The sequence below is a fragment of the Lytechinus pictus genome, chromosome 9 (genome assembly GCF_037042905.1).
Source record: "Lytechinus pictus isolate F3 Inbred chromosome 9, Lp3.0, whole genome shotgun sequence".
Lineage (NCBI taxonomy): Eukaryota > Metazoa > Echinodermata > Echinoidea > Temnopleuroida > Toxopneustidae > Lytechinus > Lytechinus pictus.
The window spans coordinates 4988062-5006843 of NC_087253.1; the positions used below are offsets into that span (position 1 = coordinate 4988062).

The window sequence follows — 18782 nt, forward strand, 5'->3', positions numbered from 1 at the left end:
TCTGCTGGAGAGGTGATCTGACCCAAGGAATCAATTGCCAGTGATCCACCAATAATCCACATTAAATGCAATATCGATTCGATGGACTGTAATGATCTATATCTAAGCCCTAATTCAGTAAGTTTTTCCTCACTCAATATGTACTCGATTTGTTTGAAAACCCACTTTCTTATCAATTCAATTCAATTCAATTCAATTCAATTTTATTTCCACATCTGATTAAAAACACAAGTAAAAATTCATATGCAAATAGATATATACAATAAAAAAAAAACATTAAAATGAAACATATTCAGCTCGGAATCATAATGTGGTGGGAATTGACAAAGGCCAAAGGCCTATCAAGGTTATTACCAAAGGTAATAAAAATTTACATAAGATGTTTCTTCAATATATACAAAATATAACACAAAACAATAAAAAAAGAAATAGACACACATAGAATTCAAAAATATAAGTGTAAACGAAATAACAAAAGACAACCAGACATCCTGGACCCCACCCCCCCAAGGCAATATTTTGTAATTTTATTCTGGGATTCATTTTCAACTAGGTATTTTTTTTTAGTTTTTCTTTTAAACATATTCAAAGTTAGGCATATTTTGATTTCTTGTGGTAATTTGTTCCAAAACTTAGGACCTGCATAAGAAATGGTAGTTCTTGAGAAATTATAATTTAGCGTTGGTAGATAGAAAGATTTGATTGACGGGTCGCATATTTACATACATTTTCATTATATACAAAACAATTTTCTAAAAACTTTGGAAGTATATTTTTGGATTACGAAAACATAAATATGCCAATCTGTTGTTTATGTATATCAAAAATTGTTAATATACTGAATTTGTTAAAGACAGGAGCAGTGTGTGAGTAAGGATGTAAATTAAACATAATTCGTATTGCTCGTTTTTGAAGAATGAAAATTCTATTAAGATAGGTCTTTGCACAGCCACCCCATACTACATTACAGTAGTTAAGATATGGCAAGATCATGCTATTATACAATTTAAGAAGGATATAAAAAGGAACAATTTTCTTTATTCTATTCATTGCACCAATAGCTTTAGATATTTGACATAATACATAAGATACATGGTCTTTCCATGTCAATTTATTGTCAATTTTAACTCCTAAAAAATTTGTAGAATTTACAATCGATATAATTTCTTGGTTGATATATATTTTTATACAAGAAGTATCGATATTTTTATTTTTTGGCTGAAATAACATACAGGAAGTTTTTTTCTGCATTTAATTTCAATTTATTTGCTTTAAACCAAGTATCAATTTTTTTAAGTTCTGTATTAAAAGTGAAACACAATGTATCAATATTTTCACCAGATAGAAATAAACTTGATCTTTGAAGGTTTCCATGGTGGAGAGAATATTGAAAGGTTTACGGTAAACACCATGTATGTAGTCCTGAAAAGGACTGTTTGTTATTCTTTCTTGAATATATGTTAGCTCTGAAAAGAACTGTTATCGACGTTTCAACCAGCGTGTTCTGGTCGTCATCAGGAATGAAGATCCACTTGAAAGACTTAAGCTTATAACCAAGTTGGTTATGAGGAAGTGATTAAGGTTGAGCCAATAGGAAAGCAGGAACGGAGAGGTAATTAAAGATGAACCAATATGAAAGCAGGAGGATAGTGATTGGTCAGTAGTTGATTGGTGACTAATTGGTGTTAATCCCGGATTAATCCTCTAAGAGACACCTTTCATAATAAATACAGTTTTCAAAGGTAGTGCTCCTAAATAAGGACCACGTTGGACCATAAAGCATAAAGACATTAACTTCCGTAACGCATTAACTTCCGTAACATTTTTTCTTGAATATGCTACAAATTTGTGCTTTACTGAATCACTCCGGATCATACAGATATAAATCATTTAAGGTACCCTCCACCTAGGTACCCATAAAAATCATAGCTATTCATCCTGTTATTATTACACAACCTATTTTCAACATCACTTTGAAAAGAGGGAAAATTGCCAACGAAAACAATTTCCCGATAACTATATACGACATTTAATGCTTTTGGAATTTCAACTAATTCATACTACAAATGTTGAATATTGGCATCTTCTTTAGAACTTTAAATTTATAATTTCCTTTGCTATATAAGTTATTTCAGTAATTGTTACGAAAGTTAATACACTTCTCTGCAAATGTGAACTAACCCATAGGAAAAATTGTAGATTAGAAACTAAACTGAACATGTAGGTTTAAAGAGAAATTCCAGTATTTGCAGTAAACACTGATTTCATGAGAAAGTCTCTAAAACATAAACTGAACTTTGTGAAATCTTGAAATCTACGCTGAAAAATGTTCACACTGAAGATCACCAACACAGATAGGCACACGTGGGACAGTGTATTATTATTGCTAAAATAAAGACCCGACGGAAGTGACCGAATCCGCGCTTATTTTGCTTATTTCTGAGCAATTACACAATTTCTTCCAGAATCCTTTGGCACATATTTTTTATTCATACAAACAGACACTTGGGTGGTCATTATATTAGATTCTGTAAAAAGTCATTTTTAGATCGTTACCAAAACTGGAATTTATCTTTAAATGTTCTTAAATTTTTTTGTGCACAATTCATCTTTGTCACACTTACCACTCTAGATATTTCATTTTATCAACCACTCATTTGTCAGGTAGAAAAAAAATGTTTTTGTAAGACACTCATTGGGACTATCATTCAAAATTACATTTTTATTACTTTCTTTTGTATTAACTGATTTCATTATTATTTATCTAGATATTGCTTGCCAGACGTATGTTTTCTCTCAGTTATCTTGTATTTCTGATCATTTTCCCATCCTGTTTTGGTTTTTGTCACAGAGAGAAGTAAATAATAAAAATATCACTCATTCAGAGATTTATTTGTGCTTTTTTAAGAGTTTTAATTTGTCTTACCTGGATTTCGTGCAGAATTAAGAAAGCATAGTCATCACTTTGCCATTTTCTTTTAAATGGATTCCGCCTTATAATGAGAAGTGCCTCTTTTCACTACAAGGAGGAAACCATAGTAGTAAAAAAAAACGCATAAAATGTGTCATTTTTTTGTTAATGGAAAATTTAGCGCAGCAATTGTCAACGAAGCAAACGCCACGGAGAATCAATATGGAGTATTTTAATGATATCTCTTCCCTACAACCTAGAATATCTCAGGGGCAAAGTTCACCGGGTGCAAAAAAAAAAAAAAAAAAAACGGAAAACCAAAAGGAAGTAGGGGCACAGTAATTACATGGTGGACACCGTGCTCGTCTATGGATTAAAAAACCCTCTAATAATCTCCAATGAAAAATGTTAGCTCTTTATAATATTGAATCAAGACATTTATTCCATTTCCATCACCATGTACAAAAAAAACCAATCCATGTAAATTTTGGTACATAACAGTTACAGGAGTGCAGGAGGGAATGGGGACCGACAAAAAAGAAAGAAAAACAATCGGATGGGCATTTTCCTTTATTATTGAAATAAGTGTGTGTGTGTGTGTGTGTGTGTGTGAGAGGGGGGGGGGGGTCAATCCCTCCAGCCCCTGAGTTGCATAATACATGACCATTTTGAAAGTAAATTGCACCAAAAAATTTGGTGTAAAAAATGCAAAAGGAAAGGGTATGAGAGTGTCCACTAAAAAGCAAATCTTGTAGGATGTGATTTCCCTGATATTTGGGAAAATAGCTATCATTTAAGGACGTTCCACAGTTAAAGTGAAATCCATGTCATTTTCACCAAACTTTGCACATAGATACCTTAGAACCTTAATATTCGAAATATGCAAAAATTAACATAGGTCCATGTGCTTGATTTTTTGCTATAGAACTTCAAAGTTCACCCAAATTGATGTTCTTAAGAATTGCGCATTCAATAGAATTTGGCATTTTTAGACCGCCCAAGATTGCTACAATGAGTTTAAACCTATGTTACTCAGTCAAAATACATGAAAAAGTCATCAAATTTCGCAAGAGAGTTAATAATTGTATCGTTAGAATGGACAATATATTTATAGTGCTATTTGTTTGCAATTTTAAGTTTAACAGCACTGTCAGTTCTTAAAAATGGCGTAAAAGATAACAAAATCCCAATCTAAAAAATGTGAAATTTCAGTAACAAACTACAAAAGTACAATAAATGCTGCACTTTATTCAAAATCCATGTCATTTTCACCAAAATTTGTAGAGTTGTAGAGGAAGGTATACCTAAGAGGAACAAACATTAAAAAATAGGGGTTCATGTGCTTGTTTTTAAACTATCAGTATTTTTATAAGAGCAAATGTGCTTTTTAAAACACCAAAAATGCGCCGAATGCTTTGTATCTATGTGAAGAAAAAATCAAAACCACTCTACCATTTATTCAAACTCGGGGTAATATTCGTGATTCTTGGCAGCACTGCAGGGTAAAGTATTTTGAAATTGTCGAGAATCTTTCTTTGAATGGTTCATGGAATAATTCCATTTTTTAGCTTCATGAAATAACGCATCGGATCTGCAGTTAAAGTGCAGAAGATGAGAAAAATCAGCACATACCCGCAGCTAATTAATCACCTGTTCATCCATTGTGACGTCAGCGCGCAGAGTGTAAACTATGCGCAGATCATAATGCGCACAAACATAACTGTGGAACGTCCTTAAAGCATAATCAAGGGAAAAACTGCAAAATATAATTTAGGGAGTTTAACATGTGCACGCACCGTTTAGAACGAACTTGTTATCTTTTTTATCTACAGAATTACGAACAAATAAATTATACCGGTCGACATGGTTTTAATTCAGACAGTTTAATGTAAAGTTCACTATCTTTTCAACTTCTTTTGTAATGTACTGTATTTTGAACAAATTAAAAAAAAATCAAATTGAGTGTTTGGATTCGTAAGTCCCTTTTGGTAATGAATAAATATGTGAAGATTATTGTCCGATAGAATAATTGGAACTGTTAAATAAGTTGATAAAGACACTATGACATTGGCCGGTATGCTGGTTCAGAGTTTTCAGCCCCTATGATTTGTTTTTTTCTTTGAGCTCATGTACTTTTATGACAAAATTTGACTCCTCTTGTTGTGCTGCTCGCAAAAGGAATATGTCGTCAGTATTTATTTACTGGTTCATGATTTCCAGTCCCCATGTCTTTTTTCTACAAATGTGGCTATTTTGGAGGGGATTTCCACTCTGATTCTCGTCCAGAGCTTCAGTTTTTACTCCATCAAAGTTCTGATCTAATGATAATCCTAACACATGACTGACGTGAAACCTTCAAACGGTTGGAATAGCCATGTTCCTCCTTGACATCAATGTAGTCTGCAGGCACAAACCCTTTGGTCTCGTAATTTGCATTGTGCATAATGCAGGGTCTGACGTAGTGAGACGAGATTCACTGTGTACTGTGGCTGGCTGACACCAAGTCTTTTGTTTGGAGTCTAGTCTTTACTCTAGACCTGTTATTGGTTAAAGTGTCAAATATGAGTCTGTGCTTGTAGACTAGCATCAATGCTGGTTGATCAGGATGAAGAGTTTGCTTTTAGAGGTCACCAGTCTGGGTCCTTTTCAAACATTTTCTGAAATGCGTAGATATCCTGATTCAATCCAAAGGCTTAGACTATTCCGCATAAATAAATTCATACATTTATTTTCAAACCCTCTGGACTTTGATCTGACGATTTATAATATTTATACGATACTGCACACTCGGCACAATATGCGCGAATAATCTAGGGAATAAAGCGAGGGCCCTTTTTACAGAAATAAATTGTACAATCCACGAAAAAATGCGAATATGTCGTCAGTATTATATTTACTGGTTCAGAATTTCCAGTCCCCATGTCATTTTCCCCTATAAATGTGGTTATTTTGGAATTTCCACTCTGATTCTCGTCCAGAGCTTTTATACTCTATCAAAGTTCAGATCTAAGGATATTCCTAACACATGACTGTCAGGAAAGAAATTTAATTATAAATGTGTTTCAGTTAGAGCTCAAACATGTGTTTAAAATATTTACTTGGTCCAGGTTATGGTAGGCCTATAGACAATTGTATATGTACATATGTTTTGAATGTTTCAAAAGCAAGCGTTGGAAACGTTTGATACCCCCCCCCTAGAGTATCAGGTGGATGCCATATTTTGTTCAAGTGTTAAAAATATTTCGTACTAGCTAAGCATCTTCATATAAATAGTTAATACTGTGTTTAAGCATTGAAGAATGTAGATGTACAGATGCACAGGAAGTCTTTTTTTATTAAGAATGTGTTGCTTTATGCACTCATCTGCTATTGAAATTCTTTGAATTACGTTATAGAAACTTTACAGTTATTCCTAGTAACGGTAGGGTATATTAGGAGGTTAGTTTCAGTAATTCAAGGAGAACCACCTAAGCTAGAATAGACTACATATTATATTATAGGCAGTCCAATTTAAAACTGAGGGACTACGTCGGTGACGAGATAACGACCCCAGCTGCCTCCGGTTCTCCACCGACATGATTGGTCAAAATTCATGTCATCATTGGGGGCTCGATCTCGTCCAATAATCCGTTGAAGCCACATCTTTGATCTGAGGGCTACTCATCGAGGGGCAACACAGTCTGCGGAGGCCGAGGCCGAGTGGAAGAGACATCGCTAGCTGCGGAGGCCAGGAACTGGACCGACCACCAGGGCCGAGTGGGGCATGTCAGGCCAGATGAGATGATGGGGGCTAGAGTCAACGATTACCGTTAAGTTAAGTTGTATTTTGTTATCTGTGTATATTTTCATGTACAAATTATTGTAAAACCATCAAAAGAGAACATCAGAAAGATTGAAGAGATATGATTAAATCTTTTTATAACTGTAATAATCAGTTTTACGTATTCCTTATTTGGTGTCAAGCAGCAGTAGGTAAATAAATTAAAAAAAGTCACTTCCCACGTGACAATGACTGATGTGAAACTTTCAAACGGATGGAATAGCCATGTTCCTCCTTGACATCAATGTAGTCTGCAGGCACAGACCCTGGGTTTTCGCAATTTGCATAGTGCATAATGCAGGGTCTGAAGTAGTGAGACTAGATTCACTATGTACTGTAGCTGGCTGACACAATGGCCCGTATTCTAATGTCGGGTTTAACTTTAACTCAGGTTTAAAGTTGTGGTTTAAGTATAGATAGCCAATTGTTACAAAAATCACTTACAGTAGAGATATCATACTTCAGCTCATTTGGCTCTCCAACCATTCGTAATTGCCTAGGAAGTATACATAGATAATTGTCTTCACCATCGACGAATCAGGAAAGGGCGCAGTAAACATAAGAAACACACAACTTAATAAATATTTTGATACTTTTGGCTTTTTGGCCCATACTTCAACCACAATAAACAGATCTAGAGTAAAGACTAGACTCCAATTTTAAACCTGAGTTTGAATTAAACCCGACTTCAGAATACGGGAAAGAGTCTTTTGTTTGGAGTCTAGTCTTTACTCTAGATCTGTTATTGGTTAAAGTGTCAAATCTGAGTCTGTGCTTGCAGACTAGTATCAATGCTGGTTGATCAGGATGAATAGTTTGAGGTCACCAGTCTGGGTCCTTTCCAAATATTTTCTGAAATGCGTAGATATCCTGATTCAATCCAAAGGCTTAGATTATTCCGCATAAATAAATTCATACATTTGTTTTCAAACCCTCTGGACTTTGATCTGACGATTTATAATATTTATACGATACTGCACACTCGGCACAATATGCGCGAATAATCTAGGGAATAAAGCGAGGGCCCTTTGTACAGAAATAAATAGTACAATCCACGAAAAAATATTTTCATGGCTGAGTGCTTAGCTTTACAAAATAATGTCAACCAGTGTAGGTCTGTCACATCTTTCAGATTGTGAAGTCAAACATTTATCCCATTTGTTTATAACAAACAATATAACAACAATATCAAGTTTTGTACAGAGAAACTCTTTCTGACCTATCACAGTTTAGTGCTTTCTTAGATAAACTGTGTTTTTCCAGACAGGGGTAATGAATTTTTATCCCTCCCTTGACGTTGTATCAAGGACAAAGACTCCTACAGTAGGAGAAAAGACCCTGGCCTATTTGAGCCATGGCATTATAGACTTGTAGCCATATGAACGTTATTCCTGGCATGTGAAATGGGTTACTGTATATACTATCAGGAATTTCAGATGCCTACTTTAATCTTTTCATGTACACACCTATGATGTAGAAATAATATTATTCAACTGTGACAATTGCTTCGTCACACCAAGTAAGGGGATTCGTAATATGAGATAGCTTGTTATTTGATCAAATCCTTTTATTGTGGGCTGCAAAGGTTTTGATGCCTTTGAAGGACATGAATTCCTCTGTTAGAATTAATATTGTCCTGTCAAGCACACAATTTGACTTGTTCAAGGAATCAATGTCCCCTATACAATATGATTCATGTGTTTCAAATGCACCATACCCTTTGTTGCACATAATAAAAGGATATGAATACATTACAAGCTCTTCCATTAATAATGAATATTGGATTTGATTTATTGTTTTCTTCTGCATCCATAACATTCGTATGAAACATTTTCCAAAACATAATAAACATAATATGTTAGCATTTTTGGCATGAATCACAAATAAAGTGTACCAAAAAATAATTCCAGACAAAAATGATTAACTATCAAATTATCATATGATTATGATATTCACAATATATCATTGCTTAGGATGACATTTTTTCTTACTTAAAGAATATTCAATGCTAAAAGATAACATATTTAAATGAAACAAGGAGGTTTGTGAGCCATAAGTCTCTCCTGATTTCGTGATAATTAAAATATGCAATATAATCTTTTGACCCATAGACAACCTTTGACACCATCATCTTGATACACATGTATTATTTTACCCAAGGATCATACGTGCCAAGTATGAACATGATTGATGCAGAAATAAAGAAATCAGATCAAGTTGAACAAAAACTTCAAAAAAGGATGGACAGGACCACATATCATTTGACTTTTTAACCCCTAGACGACCTTCGACCTCGTCATCCTCATAGACAGATTATATCCAGTGATAATATTTGCCAAGTATAATAATAATAATAATAATAATGAGACTTGTAAAGCGCCAAATCCACTCTGTAGAGTGCTCAAGGCGCATAAAGAGCTAAGAGTTAAATAGCAAAGTTTTTAGAAGATTTTTAAAAGTTTCGACAGAGGTAAAAAATGTTATGTCTTCAGGAAGGCTATTCCACAAAGTGGGGCATGCAAAAGCAAATGATCTTTCCCCCAAGTTCTTGAAACTTTCGGAATGACAAGGAAGCCAGAGGTGGATGGGCGCAAAGATCTGCCTGGTCTGTAGTGATTAGTAAATGAAAGACTGTATTGTGGTGCTGATCCACGAATACTATGGAAGGCAAGCAACAAAATCTTAAAAATAATCCGGTTTTTGATAGGGAGCCAGTGCAGCGAATACAAGATGGGGGTAATATGTGAGTGTTTACTTGATAAGGTGACAATGCGAGCGGCTGCATTCTGAAGCTTCTGAAGCTTATGTAACTGAGCCTGCGGTAAATTAAACAAAAGGGCATTACAAAAATCAAGGCGGGAGGAAATCAAGGCATGTACTATCTTTTCGGTCGCAGACTTAGATAAATATTTCCGGATAAATCCTAGATTGCGAAGATGATACCGAACTGATTTGCAGGTATTTGAAATTTGGGAAGACATTGCCATATGTGAATCAAAAGTTACTCCAACATTACGGCAAGTTTGAGACAAATGAATTGTGTGGCCAGAAAATGAAAAGGAATTGACATCAATTTTGTTGAGCTGCACTTTAGAGCCAAACAAAAGAAATTCGCACTTATCTAAGTTTAGTTTCAATGAATGGGTTTGCATCCGGTCGTGAACATCAATCATACATGATTGAAGACGACGAATAGCATTATCAGCTGCTTGCTGAGTTGAATCAAAAGAAATAATAAGTTGAATGTCATCCGCGTAAATATGGTAGTCAATTCCGTGACCGAGCATCACTTGCCGCAATCCAATCATGTAAATTGAGAAAAGGGTCGGTCCGCCCACAGAGCCCTGCGATACGCCATGGGTCAGAGGTGAATCAGCTGATTGAAAGCCATTTATACATACAATATGTGAATGGGAAGAAAGATAGGATTCAAACCACTTGAATGCTTCACCTCTGACACCAAACGAACTTAAAGTATTCAGCATAATAGTATGGTTTACTGTGTCAAAGGCGGAGGATAGATCGAGTAAGAGTAAAGCAGTCACACGCCCTCTGTCCATCTCTTGGAGGATATGATTTGAGGTGCTCACAAGAAGGTTTTCCACACTGTGGTGTGGTCTGTAGGCAGATTGAAATGGGTCGAACAGATTATTGTCGTGAAAGTATTCAGTAAGACGAGAGAAAGCAACCCTTTCAAGGACTTTGAAGAGGAAGGGTAAGTTAGAAACCGGTCGGTAATTTTGGAGAGAATCGGGATCAAGAGAGGGTTTCTTTAACAGTGGTGTAACATGAGCGCATTTCAGAGAGGACGGGACATGCGACTGCTCTAAGTTAACAAGGTAAGAAAGAATAGGAGCGAACGTGGATGAACAATCCTTTAGTGACTTAGCAGGTATAGGGTCCAATTGACATGACTTGGGAGGAGATTTTCGAAATAAAGACAGAATCTCATCAGGAGAGGTAGGGCGTAAGATGTCCAAAGTAGAAGAGGTGGAAGAATGTAGACGTGTGAGGTCAGGAGTTAGACTGTTGCAAATCCCTTGAACTTTAGTTTTTAAGAAATGTGAGAATTTACAGGCAAATTCGTGGCTATCTGTATTATTTGGTAGAGGTGAGGATTGACGACGATTGAGGAGTCTGTGAGCCAAAGAGAAGAGTTGTTTTGAGTCATCTTTGCACTCCTCAACAAGACCTACGAGGTAATATCGCTTCGACCTCTTGACAAGAGAGTTAACAAGGTCGCGCTGAAATCAGAAAGGATCCCTGTCAATCAGTAGTCCACTTTTCCGCCACTTCGTTTCCAGGCTTCGTCGAATACGCTTCTGTAAAGTGATGTCTGAGCTGTACCACGGACAGTGCTAGACGTTGGTAGAGCGTGGATGTTGAGAAGCTTCTCAAGCTCACTGTTGTAGCGAAGAACAGCGGTATCGACGTTGTCTGTAGAAGAAAGGATAATGCTGCTATCAGCCACACTCTGGGCAAAAGTTACTCTATCTATGTCTCGGATGTTGCGGGAGATAAATGTTGATCGAGTCCGACTGGGCTTGCTGAAACCAATCCTCCAAACAACTGCAGAGTGATCTGAGATGCCCGGAACAATTTTCGGTTTAGAACACAGAGATCGGTCATCTGAGTCCCGCACTATTACAACATAAAGTAGGTGACCTTTATCGTGGGTTGGAGAACTGACAAGCTGAGACATGGTGTGACTACTGAGAAGAGTGTCAAACCTCTGCGTGTAAGATGAAGAAGCATTGTCGAGATGTATGTTTAAATCGCCAGTAATAATCAATGGAGTAGTTCTATACATGCTGCCATCAAGAAAGTCTGAAAATTCTTTCAAAAATCTGGAAAAGCTCTGACCGCTCGGTGGCCTGTAGATTACCGCGACGTCGATGCAACCGGAGTCGCTGGAGATGGTGCCACACATACATTCAAAACTGTCGTACCTATACGTAGGTTAAATGGTGACTTGTAGATTATCCTTGTAGAGGAAGGCCACTCCGCCACCGCGCCCGGAGGCTCTAGGACAATGTTCGAATCTATAAGAACTTGGGCGAAGATCAGCTATTACTGCATCATCATCGGGTGAGGGCCATGTCTCACATATACAGACAAAATCTAGGTTATGATCGGGGTTATGATCTAACACAAAATCTTGGAAAGTTGTAGACTTATTGCGTAGGGAGCGAGAATTGAGAGGACCAAACTTTAAATGCTCCTTAAAACGGTCACTTCCACCCCTACTCCCACGAAGTATGAACATAATTGATGTAGAAATAAAGATATATAGCAGCAAATTGAATAAAAACTTGCAAGAAGTCTGATAATCAATGATTTTCTGGCATGCAAGCCTTTTTTAACCCCTTGCAAAGACGTCTTGTTTTCGCTCAAGCATAAACGGAACTCATTTCTTTAAAAAGCATTTGAAAGATAAGACGTCAGAGCATCTATTAACATCAAAATATAGACATCATAATTTGTAACAATTTTGATAGACTTGTCTAAACTGTCCCGTTTTTTATACGCACTGCATACGTACACTAGCTACATGATGTATATGGTACCGGCAGTTAAACCAATAGCTTCATGGTACAACGATGAACAAGACATATTTTCTAAATTGTGGACGGTTAAAGTTCACATAATTAATTACAAATTCCTGGAGACACTGAATAAAGGTTGTTTTTTAGCGTAATTATGTAAGGTTTTTTTTCTGATAGCAGAAGGGATAGGTACTTAGAGAGTGATGTAGGCTTTTAGGTAAAACAAATCAACTAACATGATAGTTGGCATGAACGATGGTGCGATAGCTCAGTCGGTAGAGCGAGGGTTTCGGATTCCGGTGACCCGGGTTTAATTCCCAAATGCCTTTGGTAAGGCATTTATCCTCATTACTAGGTCCCTCGGAGAGGACCTTAAGCCGTTTGTCCCCTGGTTGCTTGCTCGCATGCATTCGTGCTTTCTTAGCAGTAAAAAAAAAAAAAACTCGGTATGACTGGGTCTGTATCGGCATCATCATTGATTACAGCCGAATTATCATGTGCTGGGGTACTGCACTTCTAGCATGTGTAGCAAATGTCAATTCAGAGCAGACTGTTTTGAAATTGAAAAAAAAATTATGAGACAAGAAGTTTTAAGACTGATGATATTCTTACTCCTTATTGTTTATTACTTTATACTTTATTTCTGTTTATATTGTTCGCCAAGCTGACAGGTTACCAATTATCATCGTCAAAGCAGTAGTATTCCCATTAGTAATGAAATGCTAAGGAAATAATGTACTATAAATAGTACAGAAAGCAAGCGGTTGGAACACGAAATTCATTATGACATTATCAAGGTAAACATCGTTCTCAGCCAGCTTTCCGAAACACAAAACATACCTGAGTGATGAATAAAATCAATAAATATGAAAAGGCAATCATCCATATCAATACATATTGTTCCTTTTGAGTGATGTGAACTTAAGGGTAGTCAGGTTTAGTGATAATTTTCTTGCGCTATTAATAAAGTCCCCATAAAATATAACTAGACCAACAAATATCGCTCTTCCGTTTAAATAATTCTAAGAGAAGTACCAGTCCTTCTTTATGTTTACGTGAACAAAGAATGCAGTGATACTAGCGTCGTTGATTTCATATGATTCTTATCAGAAAACGGTATGATTTTAGGGGAATCCCCGAACCGCAAATCTACCCGCGATTCCGCCAACTTATTGCAAGTTTCGTCTGTTATAAAGTGTTTAGCGTTTCAGCACGTCCCAATATCCGGATAAGCGATGAAAAGCTAGTGCCAGAAGATTTCTACGTGGGGGACCACCAACCGATTATAAAAAGACAATTACAGAACAAAATTCATGCAGAGATCAACAACGAGAGATCAGCAACGATAAATCGCGTGAAGTGCATACTCATACAAATGGACGTAGGCTTAGAAATTGAGTCGCAAGTATGCCACGGGTTATCACTGACTGTACTGTGCATATTTTGGTGTCGCGTATTTCTCTTGAACAGTGCAACGAAACGATACAATGAAGGGTGCAATTTGATATTTTCATCCATTTGAAGCAGGATTTAAAATTCAGCGAGGAACATCGAACATTTTCTCCAGAAGAGAAAACACACAATAAACAAATCCGCATCATACTGTAGGATTTAGATTAGAACATAAGTAGGTCTGGTGATCCAGATACACCTCTTTTGATTGCAGCAGAAAATGGCAATGTCCAATTAGTCAAAGAACTAGTAGAGATGGGAGATGATGTGAACGAGGGGAATGGGGAAGGCAGGACACCTCTTCACGCCGCAGCGGCTAAAGTATTTAAAGATTTATTTGAATATATCTTGAAGAATTGAGCTATTATTGGTATTAAAACTATACAAAAAGGTTCCACACCTCTACACGCGGCACTATCCTATCTTGATATAGTGAAATATCTCATTGATCCAGGAGCACAAGCTAATAAGGCTGATTATGCGGGGTCACGTCACGCCTCTGCACTTGGTATTATGCAATGGTCATCTTGATATGGTGAGGTCTCTCATTGATCTAGAAGCACAATTTGATATGGCTGATAATAAGGGTATCATACCTCTCGAGGAGGCATCATTAAATGGTCATCTTGATGTCGTGAAATATCTCATTGATCAAGGAGCACAAGCTAATACGGCTGATAATGCGGGTGGCACACCTCTTCACAGGGCATCATTGAATGGTCATCTTGATATCGTGAAGTATCTCATTGATCAAGGAGCGCAAGCTAATACGGCTGATAATAATGGTAACACACCTCTCCACAGTGCATCAGGCAAGGGACATCTTGATGTCGTGAAATATCTCATTAATCAAGGAGCAAAATCTGATATGGCTGATGGTAAGGGTATCACACCTCTCCACAGGGCATCATCCAATGGTCATCTTGATGTCGTGAAGTATCTCATTGATCAAGGAGCACAAGCTAATACGGCTGAAAATAAGGGTATCACACCTCTCCACTATGCATCATTCAATGGTCATCTTGATGTCGTGAAGTATCTCATTGATCAAGGAGCACAAGCTAATACGGCTGATAATAATGGTAACACACCTCTCCACAGTGCATCAGACAAGGGACATCTTGATGTCGTGAAATATCTCATTAATCAAGGAGCAAAATCTGATATGGCTGATGGTAAGGGTATCACACCTCTCTACAGGGCATCATCCAATGGTCATCTTGATGTCGTGAAGTATCTCATTGATCAAGGAGCACAAGCTAATACGGCTGAAAATAAGGGTATCACACCTCTCGAGATTGCATCATTCTGTGGTCATCTTGATGTCGTGAAGTATCTCATTGATCAAGGAGCACAAGCTAATACGGCTGATAATAATGGTAACACACCTCTCGACAGTGCATCAGACAAGGGACATCTTGATGTCGTGAAATATCTCATTAATCAAGGAGCAAAATCTGATATGGCTGATGGTAAGGGTATCACACCTCTCCACAGGGCATCATCCAATGGTTATCTTGATGTCGTGAAATATCTCATTGATCAAGGAGCACAAGCTAATACGGCTGATAATAATGGTAACACACCTCTCCACAGTGCATCAGACAAGGGACATCTTGATGTCGTGAAATATCTCATTGATCAAGGAGCACAAGCTGACACGGCTGATAATGCGGATGGTGAAACAGCTCTCAACCCAGCATCTCGGGACGGTCACAGCAACGTTGGTCGGTATCTCAAGAGTGAACAAGCAAGATTAGGGTCCGCATTAAAAGGTAAAAACAAAATCAAATTAAGCCGACTACATTATTTTCGAGGGGAAAAAACCCTCGAAACAATTTCATGATTGAACGATGAGTGTGTGTGTGTGTTTGTGGAGGGGGGGGGGTGGGCTTGAAAATTTTGAATTATCGATTCATAATTTTTTTTTCAAGCTTCACGTAAGCTAACATTCATATTACAAAGCATGCGTTGATATTATGTACACTCTAAAAAACGAGGAGTTAATTTAGCTCTTAAAGAGCGTGTATAGTGACTGCACTTCAGAGTGCTGATTTATGTGGTTCAAATTAAGTTTATAAGTTCATTTTATTTGTCTTCCAACTTTGAGTCTGAATACATGACAAACATACAAGTGTGTAGGAAACAATAAGCAGAATACATGATAAAACATACAAGTATACATAAAACAGAGTTTGCAGAAAACATTGTTTTTTAAATACATTGTACAGCTTAAGACAGAAAAGAAATAATTTTAAAGAAAGACGAGGAGACCTAGGTGAGCAATGATTGTAAATTAAGGTTCCTCATTACTAATTCAAAGAACATTATATAAACAACACAGAAATGGCAATATAATATAATATGATAAATAAAGAGAGGGGCGGGGAGAGAAGAGGGACACATTTATGTACAAAAGGGATAAAAAAAAGAAGACATGAAGACAGAGACCAGCCAGGCCCGGGAAAGGGGGGATGAAACATATCGATTTTTTTAGCATTAACTAATAAAAAACACACAAAAATAGGCTTTACGAATCACTTCCATAGTTACTCAATAAATAAGATTTCAATTTTCGTTTAAACACTGTAGAACTGACAGCATGTGTAATTTCAGGGTCAAGTGCATTCCAAAACATGGGTCCAGTGCAAACTATCGTGCCCAAAGTGAACTTTGTTCTTGCACGAGATATATGGAGAGTGGAAGATTGTCTAGTATTGTAATTGTGTACTTGACTATTTTTCTTAAATATCAGTGCCAGGGCTGTAGGGAGACTTCCTGAATCAAAATCGTACATAAGAGATCCTAGCTGCATAAAGTAAATATCTTCCACTTTCAATAAGTGATTGTCATGAAATAAAACATTTGTATGGGCACGATAACTGACATTACATATACTTCTAATAGCTCTCTTCTGAACAATGAATAATTGTTGCAATTGCGTTTTTAGTGAGTTGCCCCAGGCAAGCACACCGTAGTTTAAGTAAGGAACAATTAATGAGGAATATAATATAAATAAAATTTCTTTAGGGAAAACTGACCTCAACTTGTATATAACACCAGTATTGTTTTACAACAGTTTGCAGAGATAATTTAGATAAAGTTTCCAGTTCAATTCCTCATCAATAAATAACCCGAGAAATTTAGTTCAGGTTACTCTTTCAAGACAGACATCATTAAACATTACATTGCCAGGCAACATTTTTAAGGAATTGCTAAAAAGCATATAATTTGTATTTTGAAAATTAAGTGATAATTTATTGCCTTGAACCCACAAGATAACATTCTTCTATAAGGAAAAAATACACTAGAATCATCAGCAAAGAAAATAAAGGATAATTTGTTTGATGAATTTTGAAAATAATTTATTTACAGTATGAATAAGAGAGGTTCTAGAAGAGACCCCTGAGGTACACCACATGTAACAGTTTGCAAGCTGGAATTAATTATATTCAAATATATAAATTGTCTCCTGTCAGTGAGATAACTCCTAAACCACTCAAGGGCAACACCTCTCACTCCATAATGGGATAACTTATTTAGCAAAATTTCATGATCAACTGTATCAAAAGCCTTGGAAAAATCTAAGAATATACCAATTGTGCTCAAGTAATTATCCAAGGCAGTGGCAACCTTATCAACAAATGCAAAATGGCATATGTAGTTGTATGCCTCTCGCGAAAAAAAAAAATTGAAAAGATATTTGACTTTTTAAAGAAATGTATGACCCTTGCATATATGAGTTTTTCAGGGATTCTTGAAAAAGATGTCAACAAAGAAATTGGACGATAATTGGTGAACGATTCGGGGTTGCCTTTCTTAAAAATTGGCACAATTTTTGCAATTTTCATGCTTCTAGGCACAATGCCATTTGACATTAGAAGCTACCAGTTGACGCGGACATGAACGGACGTCTCTAAGCAATCGCTCCGCTTTCGTCGTTTTTGAAGTGAAACAGAACAGTTAAATCGGAGGTTCTAGGCTCAGAATTTTCTTCTATCTACCGACTCTAATTTGGACGATTATATTTCCTCAATCCATTTTTGCCAAATGAAATCTACCTAGGATTGTTTCCCCAATAGTTGTGCTCTCGATTGATCTTTACGGCCGTCAAGTACGGTAACGTCTACATATATTATGGGGAAATCTACACCAAACGCGGGGAGACAGACTCGACGTGGACAAACCGAAGAAAATTATTCAAGTAATCTTGAATATGACATTCATACGGAAGTGTCAAAAGCTTTAGAGGAGAATCAGGAACTTCTCGATACCCTTATTAATAAGGTAAGAGATAAGTTGATTGAGGAAATTTCGGTCACTATAACACAGAAAGTGGCAGAGAACATTAAAGCAAGAATGGACTTTGATTTAGCAGAGAGAGACGACAAGATTGAACAATTAGAGAAGGAGATAGAGAATATGAAACAGAAACAAGACGAGTCTGAGCAGTATTCAAGACGCAATTGTCTTGTATTTCATGGTATAGCTGAGCATGATGACGAAAATACGACAACACTTGTCTCAAAATTATGTGAGGAGAAACTGAATGTCATGATCAGTGACCACGATATTGACAGGTGTCATAGGCTAGGTGCAAGGAAAGGAAAACCGAGAGGAATTATTGTGAAATTCACTAACTATTCTATACGTGATCATATATACCACGCCAGAAAGATGCTGAGGAACCAACAGGGACCCCAGATATTCATCCAGGAAAGTTTAACAAAACAGAGAGGGGAACTTTTCTGGGAAATCAAATCAAAACATAAACAAACAGTGAAAAATATTTGGACACAAGATGGCCGAATTCACGTACGCACTAATGATGATCGCCGAGTAACCATTGTGTCCAAAGCGGATCTGAAAAAAATTGTGAACCCTAAACAAACCCTGACAAGATCTGAAAGTACTTTGACCTATGTTATTGGCCTTTGACAAGTGATTTTCTCAATGACTTTGCTGGCATGGAGCTTCTACCTTCAGATTATCCCATTGATGTTATTTTAACTTATTAGGACACATAATATAGGCTTAATCTTCTTCTTTGTTG

The 18782-nt window shown here is 36.7% G+C and overlaps 1 protein-coding gene across 1 annotated transcript; it reads left to right on the plus strand.

Annotated features, from left to right (window-relative positions):
* The first annotated feature begins 13438 nt into the window (after positions 1 to 13438).
* LOC135155395 (ankyrin repeat, PH and SEC7 domain containing protein secG-like) lies at positions 13439 to 17403 on the plus strand. Its single transcript, XM_064104292.1, has one exon. It carries the CDS (start codon positions 14208 to 14210, stop codon positions 15573 to 15575), a length of 1368 nt encoding a protein of 455 aa, XP_063960362.1. The 5' UTR covers positions 13439 to 14207; the 3' UTR covers positions 15576 to 17403.
* Positions 17404 to 18782: the final 1379 nt, after the last annotated feature.

Bases quoted from the DNA above. Each gene is read 5' to 3' on its own strand.
- LOC135155395 (XM_064104292.1), top strand. From the start codon at position 14,208: ATGCGGGGTCACGTCACGCCTCTGCACTTGGTATTATGCAATGGTCAT.